The following is a 10,153-nucleotide window of genomic DNA, read 5'->3' as shown; positions in this document are numbered from 1 at the left end:
TTTCCCAAGGGGCTAATCAACAAGATAGATAAATTACAATATAAGAGTATTCATATAACAGGACGTATGAGATCTACCCGTATTCATGCATTGTTTGGCGAAAGTTGTCAAATTCTTGTCAAGTACAGATGGGAATGACTTAATTCTAAATTCATTCCAAAAATCTCATGTTAATTAATAATCTCTAGTGACTTATCTCTGTGTAACAATTTGGAATTAGAATATCAATTAGCTTCTATCCCTATTATGAATGTGCAATCTACTAAAGGTGATGAACATGCATTAATTCAATTTCAAAGAATCTCACTTGATAATCCACTTCAAACTATAATTTTTACAGATGGGTCAGTTGACAATAAGGGCTCAGCAGGATTTGGTGTTTTTTGTCCTGACTTTGAATACTCATGCTCTAGTTAACTCCCTACGTAGACTCAGGTTTGCACTGCAGAGATTATTGCAATTAATCATGCGGTTCAATTTATCTTGGAGAAGGATATCAGGAGGGCCTTAATCTTGTCGTATTCTAAGAGTGTTATCCAAAAGATAGAGAAAACATCTTACTCAATGGAAAAATAATATACCTGTATCATGACCAAAAGGGAGAGATGCGAATCATCAGAATATCAATATTATTCTGGCATGGATTCCAGGGCATTCGGATATTAAGGGCAATTGTGTTGCAGACAAATTGGCAAACGTAGGAAGATCACTAAAAATGCCAGCCAAAGTTAAATTGCATTATTCAAACTACTTAATTCATATTAAAAAGTTAATTTGGACTACATGGGCACAAGAATGGAATTCAATCAGATCAAAAGGGTCATTTTAGTAATAGTCAATAAGTCAAGTAATAGTAAAATAGTCAATAAATGGAAGAAATCACCATGTTTCAGCCAATTTCCATATAAAGACTAAAGACAGAAGTCATTATTATGATGGGGCAAAAGTAAAGAATATAATATTCTTTATCTATGAAGTAAAGTACATAGAAAGTGCCGGTGAAGTTAGCTACAAATGAAGGAAAGTTTTGTATTTGGCAGTGTTGTAATGTCGTTTCAATAAATCACCACAGAGCATGCGATATAATATTAATTAATTTTATTAAACATTCTTTTTAAGTTTTTTAAATGAAGTTTAATTAATTTAATTTAAAGTACGTTTAATTTTTAAGTTTTTAAATTTAATTAAACATCTTTCACGATATATTTTTACTTTGTTATGCAATTGTTATGGATTAAATTGTCAATAATGATTTTAATCTCTACAACGTAAATGTGAAAAAATAAAATTATTTTAATGACTGCAGATCTGATGGTTGAAACCAAAACTAATATTTTATTGAAAGTTGTGGATTAGTTCCATGTAGAATTAGATGTGAGTATTAGACAATAAAAAAAACTAAACCCCACTAACAGATGCATCTATTGGAACCAGGACTTATACAGAATTATGCAAAAATAAATTACTACATATTTATAAATTTCCGTACACAAATTTGATAACAATAACAAGCCCAAAAAAAATAGCCCAAGATTATAAGAAAATAGTCATAAAATTGAAATCTGCTGAACATCTGTTGCAATGCAATCTTGCAACTAGTGTTTTAAAAGTTTGGACAGTATTACAAAGTTTATCCGCTAATCTACCAAAGGCCAATTATAATTTTCTAATAACTAACTAATATCAAAAGAAACAAATATTCATTCGTTCGTGTTTTATATAAATTTAAAAAATACCAGATTTCATAAAATAATATAATAAAAATGTACTGTTTCAAAACATATTTGAGGCATAAAACATATACAGTATACTCCCTCTATAACGTACACGGTTATTACGAGGTTTCGCTTATAACGAGGTACATTAGATGTCCCTTGAAATTTGTATTAAACTGTAACCCTCTATAGCGAGGTAAATTTGCTTATAACGAGAGAAAACAAGATTGAAAAACGTGTTTTTTACGTTTTGGCCCGGCCGTAGCTATAAATAAATACCCTCTTTAACTGCGGGCCGCCCGCAATAAACTTCTTACAATTTATGATTCTTAGTCGGAAATGTAAAATTTATGATTCACAAGTGTCATTGTATTGGGTTGACCATTCACACCTAATAATGGGTCCTAATAGACAAGATGTGGAAAGTGTTTTAAAGGTTGTCAGAAACTTTATCCAATGACAAAACGCAAATGAAGAAGCATAAAACTGTTTCGCATCTTTAGAAAATATGATAGATAGAATACTGGACAATTTAAAGCAGTCAAAAATGACAAAATAACTTTATACGCTTTATACATATTTATAGAATACAGATTTTTTGTTTTAACGTATATCATTGACAGTAAAAGTAAACAACTCTTTTTTGTTTTAATGCATTTCATTGACGATAAAAGTAAACAACTTTGTTTTAAACACGCCATTCAAACAATATTTATTAGCATCTTATATTGCTCCGAATGGCTTTACTATAGAAAGTTAATGTTTTAGAAAACTACATATTCATATGTATGCACAGTATTATTGTTGTTGGATATAACGAGATCCGCTTATAACGAGGTAATTAGTCTGCCATTTCAGTTCTCGTTATAGAGGGAGTCTACTGTATATACTAAGGATATGGCAATACCACAAATACGAATTTGACGTTTCATTCATTACATATTTCTCTTACAAAGTTACTGGAACTTGTTTAGATCGTCCCTTACATTTAAATTGTGCGAATTTGTAAACAAAATTCCAATTTAAAATAATGCATCAAATTAATTAATATTATATCCATCGAGCAAGATCGATGATTATCACATGCTCTTTCGTTATTTCGTGAAACGACATGGCAACACTGTCAAATACAAAACTTTCCTTCATTTATTTGTAGCTAACTTCACCGGCACTTTCAATATTGAAATTTTATACTTTTGCGTTTGTTTCATATTTTATGGTGTTAATGTTAAATATTCAGTAGTAAACAAAAACAACAAAGTAATTATTTGACAAATTCAACTGACTGAATGAAAAGAGTTCATAATGGATGTCAAACAAGAAGTATTTGAAGGTAGTATACGTCGGCCAAAGAAAGAAAAAGAGGCTGATATAGTGGAAAGTAATGTTTTAACTGGGATTAAGAGAGAAGCTCCCCCTTTTTTAAATATAAGTAGTATTGCGGATTATGCGGATAATAATGACATTTATCAAATAAATAGTGAAATAGATCTTGGCCTTATAAAAATTGAGAGAAGCGAAGGTGAACTTGCGAAAGAGGAGCAAATACATAAAGAAGGTAATAACATATTCACGTAATATTGTAAAACTAAAAGACGGTTTTATTAAGTGACTGAATAGGTGTTACATTACATTACAATTTATGCTAGTAGTATATGTAGTATAAGGGCAGTGTTACTTTGGACATATTTTTAGTATGATTGATTAGTTTATGCATTAGGGCAATAAACTTGGCGATTGGATTCAGTTTCGGCAGTCATATAAACCCAAACAAACAATAGGACAATAAACATAACTCATAATGTATTTATTTAACACTCCCTGTTGTAAGCCCAACATTTGACAGTGGATAGTGTCAATCAACATCTTATGAGAGGTCAATATGATAATTTTATTTAATTTATTTATAGTTACCCTAGTAAACATTGTAATTAAAGAAGAGTTTGAGAAAAATAATCATACATATCAGGAGAATCTACTGTCCACCTCAATAGATCACGAAGAATTAAAGATTGAAACAGAACAAACAGATCATCCAGGTAAGGCAAATATTTTAAAAAAATGTGGTATAAACTCTTAATTGGTATACAATTTAATTTACTTTATTTAATCTCATATTTCAATATGGTCTGACTCTTTCACTCTTTGTTGAATGCTGTTGGTTGATTTTGAGATTATAATGTAATGGAATATATGTATAAGGGGCTTTTCATATTATATACGATTTTTATACTGTATATTTAACCTAATTTTGTTTAATTTATTTATAGTTACCAAAGTAAACATTGAAATTAAAGAGTTTGAGACAAATGATAAGATATATCAGGAGAATCTGCTGTCCGCCTCAATAGATCCTCAAGAATTAAAGATTGAAACAGAACAAACAGATCACCCAGGTAAGGCAAATATTTTAAAAAATTACACAAAATTGATATAAATGCTTAATTCTGGTATGACAAATAATCTATAAATTTTCAATTTTCAAATTTGTTTAATATATAATTTTCAAGAGAGTCTGAATATTGTACTCTTTGTTAAATGTGGTTGGTTAATAATATGGACTATAGATAATATGGACTTGTCACCCTGTCCATATTATAATGGAACCAGTCATAAACTCTTAACAAAAATAGTCTATAAAACACTCACTATTTGAAGTCGTTTACCCCTGGAGACCATCTGTTAATGCAAAAAAAACTGAGGATATTAATCCTTAAAGGGTCGAATTTCTTTCTTGTCTCGTGAGCAAAAGGATGATGAAGAAGAAACATTGGTAACATATTGACAAACAGCGTTAAAACAGCATAGGTTGCACACATTGATGGGTATAGATTTTGAATGCTGGCCCAGCGAAAGAATTCTAGGACGAAGATACGAAAATCTTTCTATATTTTATGATTCAAAGACAAGAATAACTCAGACTTGCTGTTTAAATTGCGGGTTCTCGATCATACAACTGTATTTTAACATCACCAGCCATTGCAACAACAAAACTAATATGTGTTTTATAATCTTTTCTTGAAAACATTTATATCAACATGTTTATTAGGTACTTGGGGAAAGAGAGTGTAACTGCATCTATAATAAGCAGTTTGTTTCGTGAGAAAAATGTCCAACATCTTTTAAAAAACTTGGAAAATTAATGGCGTAGGAACCGAAGTACTGCATACTTAGACGTAATAAAAAACAGTCTATGAGATAGTGTAGCCAGATTTTGGTAGAGCACTAACAAACATTTTAAGGTCTAGAAAAATGAACACTATCTGGTAAAGTCTTAGAATATCACCAATAATCCTTCATTATTTTTGTTACAATTATTAATAAAACATGAAAGTATATTCTATTTACACTTGCGATCATAAAATCCGGGTCATCTTGAAAATTTCAAGTTTCTTAAATATTTTTGCCTCTGGTGCAGTAATAACCTTTTTTTTTTGGCTAATGTATTTTTTATTTGTCATCAATGTTTTGAAAGAAAAAAAAATGGTTTTTTATTGTTTTAATTGAAAAAAACAGAAATCAAATCAAATTGTTAATAAAACAGACATACGAAAAAAAATGGAAAATACAGAACGTGGTAAAAAGTCAGTGAAATTTCAATGTTTTCTCCAAGCCCTGCCATGTTGGGCATAACATGTTCTTCCGGAATCTCCGTAATGTACCTTCGTGCAGTTAGGGATCCATTTTCGATGAAGGGTAATTCTGTGTGGAAGTCGGAAGATATACCTCCCCAAGCCATGATCGAGCCTCCACCAAATGGCATTCTTGGAGCAATGCAAGCTTGTGAAAATCGTTCACCGGTTCTCCTCCAAACTCTTACACGTCCATCGGATCCAGTTAGGCAGAAACGAGATTCATCTGAGAATAACACTTGCTTCAATCGTTAATTCCCCAATGCGCGTATTGTCGAGCAAAAGCTAGTCGGGCAACTTGAGGCACCCGGCGAAGTGGCGGTCCTCTAGCCATTACCCGAGGAGATATTCAAGAAGAACGAAGTCTTCTTCTGACTGTTGCAACACTAAAATTGCGATTTCGTACTTCCTCTAGACGATTTTAATGCATAACCGCAGTTGACGTCCGGTTTCGTAAAGACTGAAACACAAGGAAACGGTCATCTAGTGCCTTGGCCATTCTTCTTCGTCCAGAGCCAGGTCGCCTGGTTAGCAAACTTGCCTCCTGAAAGCGTTGAAGCACTCGTTGAACCGTAGAAAGGCTTACGCCAACAGTTCTTGCGACTTGCCGTTGAGTGTGACCGTCTTCCACAAGTGCAACAATTTGTGCCGTTTCAACAAGAGTCAAAGGCATTTTTGTCAAAAAATAAACACTAATAATGGCACTTATAAACACTAATGGTGGCAATAATAAACGTTTGTCCGTTGCATTTGAACAGAAAGTCGAAGTACAAACGAGACATTTAAAACAAGCGGAGTTACAGGTAGCGTTCATTTTGGGAAGTGTGCACTTTACCGCGAAATCGGCACTATTGGAATTCTTTGTTACAAAGGAAACCGCAACAATTCTCAGAAACATGCATTAGTTTGTATTTGTGCTATTATTATTTACGATAAAGCTCGTTAAAAATGAAATATCGGTGATTTTCAAGGTGACCCGGATTTTATGATCGCGAGTGTACTTTCGATATATCTCAGCTCAAATAAAACGAGTTTTTTCCCTTGTTCGTTTTTCCGTTGAGACTCTTGCTAGAAGAGGTTGTTCTCTAGCAAGAGATATAAAAGAAAAAATGTTCTCTTCTCAATATAAAAGACTATCATTTTTACGACCACAACTGGTCATGGATGTTTTTTCCTAGTACTAACCGCTTCGATAATTTATTACAAAAAACAAGTTTTTTCTCTACCAGGAATTAGGTCAGTAATGTTTATTTGTTTTCGGAACTCGTAAAAGGGAAATAAATATTTTAGTTTTATTGTTTTATTATTATCAAGTTTCTTCGTAAATGTATAGAAAAAGTGGCTTATTATAACCCATCTTTGAAACGTTTAAAGTACATTGAAGATGGTTGAAATTTGGTGAGTTGCTATTTCCTATAAAATGTTGGATTGGAGCGGCATTTAACAGACTCGTCTTTCGGTTACAGTGCCAGACAGTAGGTACATCTCAGCCTCTCAAAATTTGTATAAAAAGACTACCCTTTCGGTTCCCGTGCCAGACAGTACAATTTCAATTCACTTCGCGAATACACGCGCTCTAATAGCAAATAGCAAAAAAAATAAGAAGCTTTAGTTACATTTGTAAATAAATATCTTCTGTAACTGCAATGCAAAATAAAGTGCCTCTATATTCATCAAGTATTATTATTACCATTTCGACTTTAAAAATTGTTTCTAAGGATTATTTAATGCAAGTCTACATACCTATACAGTTCCAACGTCTGGCTCGCTACTTGTGTTGTAGAAAGGAGACAAATCACAACACTACCTTTGTCGAACTAATGGATAGATTTCTTGAATTACGCAAAACAAAACCAAGTATTTGAAGACCTTCACTAGTAATTGTATTATAATGGTGATTAAAAGATACATGTGAATCAAATTACTCCAAGTAATTCATCACATTTAGACTCTTTATTGATTTTAAATTTTTTTTGAGTGTCTCAAGCCTTCTAAAGACGTTTGTTAGATTCAGAGTAAAAGTATACACCCGAGTGCTTTTCTTCTCTTGGAAGTCGTGTCCTCGGGTGAGTCAATAATGCCCTGCCTATCAAATAAAACCACCCTTAGCTACACACGCGCGGCTTCCTTCTCTGTTTTTTCCTTTTAGCGTTTATATCTGCTGTCGTTTCCGTTCTAGGATCTTTTTCTTCTTCTTCATGTGCCTTGTCCGTTCCGAACGTTGGCAATCAACATGGCTATTCTGACTTTGTTTACGGCAGATCTTTTTCCTTTTTATTATTCCAATTATTGCCCCCAGGTTTTCTTTGTGTTCATTTTCTCCTCTTCCCGACACTTCCATTTTGTTATTCGCCCTAACTTCTCTCACCCTTTCATATAGCTCCGCCCTCTCGTTCGTGAACCTTTTGCAATCGAATACACAGTGTTCCGCCGTGTCAACGCAGTTGCCGTCTTCTTGCTTCTCTATCCTTATTAGGCCCTGAAAGAGCCGTGCTCCGTAAGGAACTGTGTGAAAAAGTAGTTAGTCTCCCTATGGTCGTGTCCTACCCTGTCTATACGTCCGGTATGCGTGTTCTTGTCTATTCAGCCCTATGTTCGTTTTCCCACTTTTCTTTCAATTTCGCGTTGATCATCCCTCTTTCGTCCGCTTTGTCATTTTCTCTCTCACTAGTAGTTGAATTGGTGGCACTCCTGCTATCACTTGTAAGGCAACTGTCGAAGTCGTCTTATATGCCTACCTACAAACCATTCCAAATGCGATCTTTTAACAGGATAACACAAGACCTCATATTACCCGTGAAACCTTGGAGTTCATACAAGAAACTGGTATAGAGACTTTGGTGTGGCCATCAAGATCAGCTGATTTGTCACCCATCGAACATTTGTGGGATATGGGGATGTTGCATGCCATAAAAAGAATCTGGATGAGTATTCCACAATATGTTGCGTTCTGCACATACGATGACCTTAATATAACAATTGGGGTCATCAGAGAGGGAAGAGAAGATATTATGTTCAATCTAGAACTCGCTGGTTTCTACCTTTCGCATTGCGTATGTATATTAAAATAAAAAAATGAAAGCCAGAGGACTATATAAAACTCTATTTTAAAAATAAGTGAAATCAAACATAAATATACATAACCAAACATACAATTTGTAACTAAAGAAGAATATATACAAGCTTAAATATTAGTCAACACGAAACGACACACCAAAAGACAACCATTTTAAGGACAGAACAAACTGATGGCTCAAACAAAGCGACAAAGTATTTAACAACTAAAAGACAAACAAAAAAATGTCGATTCTAAAAAAAACTACTGACCGAAAGCAATAAAATAATTTCGTATATATACTACGTTATAAAGAGAAATAATATTATACAAAAAAAAAACAAAAATAAAATCGGTGTTAACAAAATACAAATATAGAAAACAGTAAATAAAACAAAACAAATGCAAAATGTTCAATTGGCAATGTTCAATAGCGATCGCGGCACAGCTGAGATAAAGTTCTAAACAAATATGAAATCTATATACCAAGTAAACATACTTGATATATGCAGCAACAAGATAAATGGTGTATTGTACCTTACCCAATAAAATGATAGCACCGACCTCTATCCCAAAAGACGTCTTCAGCTACAAGAACCACAAAAAGTTGATAATGGACCAACCTCTACACCCTTACTGCATAAAACGACTCTCTCGGTCACCAGACCGAAGCGAAGTGTCTCAGGCACTCTTAACTCAAACGTACACACATCTATCTGTCTCATATGGCATATGGAACCCGTCTCTTCTTTCATTCTTATCTCAAATACACGTCTTTGTTATCTCGCAGATGGCTCGACTTGCAATGTCTAGCCCTTAAAACCGCTGTGCCCTTTTACACGCAATCTCGTCTAAATATACTAAAAGTCTGTTAATATTTTATAAATGTTTATATATCGTTGCGAAACTGCAACAATATAGACCACTTAATTCGATCAATTTCCCATACAGTAACTGAGTGTATAGAAAATCGAGGAGAAGCCACTCATTATTAATTTTTTGACGAAAACGAGGCTGCAAATTTGTGTATAATGTTATTAAATAATAAGAATATTAAAATGTATAATTCCATAAATAAATACATATTTAAAAGAATATTTGTTCTAGGCGTTGTATTTTTGTCCATCAGTACCTATATACTGCCATATTAGATAATGTATTTACCTTAGAGTTCATACAATTTTTGAATGATCCCTTGTCCCAACCATTTGCGTTCAATGCTTTGATTAATAATTCTAACAAAAGCCTTCGGATTCTTTACTTTAAACTTTTGCTACATTTATTCCTTCTGCATTTAATAATTTTCAATCTTATAGTTTATTCATCAAATAATGTTGTTTGCTTATTGTTTTAGGTTTTAAACAAGAGGAAAATATAATGGAAACTGTGAAAGGGCTGATGATTCCTGTAATAAATCACCATATGTAAGACAAGCTGAAAAGAAACGACATTTTAGAATACACTCTGGGAATAATCTTTATAAATGCGAAATTTGTTTTAAGCAGTTTACTAAACCTAGTTGTTTGAAAATACATTTAATAGTACACACTGGAGAAAAGCCTTACAAGTGTGAAATTTGTTTAAAGCAGTTCACTATGTCCTCTCACTTGACAACACATTCGAGATTGCACACTGGAGAAAAACCTTACAAGTGTGAAATTTGTTTAAAGTCATTTAGACAAGCATTTTGTTTGAAACAGCATTTGAGAGTACACACTGGAGAAAAGCCTTACAAGTGTGAAATTTGCTTT

General features: G+C 33.1%; 1 protein-coding gene across 1 annotated transcript; it reads left to right on the top strand.

The window, feature by feature from the left end:
• Nucleotides 1–2,947: 2,947 nt before the first annotated feature.
• On the top strand, nt 2,948–9,892 carry LOC140432646 (uncharacterized). Its single transcript, XM_072520679.1, has 4 exons — nt 2,948–3,273; nt 3,626–3,754; nt 3,986–4,111; nt 9,757–9,892. Exons 1-4 carry the CDS (start codon nt 3,021–3,023, stop codon nt 9,828–9,830), a joined length of 582 nt encoding a protein of 193 aa, XP_072376780.1. The 5' UTR covers nt 2,948–3,020; the 3' UTR covers nt 9,831–9,892.
• The last annotated feature ends 261 nt before the right edge of the window (nt 9,893–10,153 follow it).

The sequence above is a fragment of the Diabrotica undecimpunctata genome, chromosome 1, assembly GCF_040954645.1.
Source record: "Diabrotica undecimpunctata isolate CICGRU chromosome 1, icDiaUnde3, whole genome shotgun sequence".
NCBI classification, from domain to species: domain Eukaryota; kingdom Metazoa; phylum Arthropoda; class Insecta; order Coleoptera; family Chrysomelidae; genus Diabrotica; species Diabrotica undecimpunctata.
The sequence above is the reverse complement of the archived record's forward strand: the minus strand, read 5'-3'. Positions and strand labels throughout refer to the sequence as shown.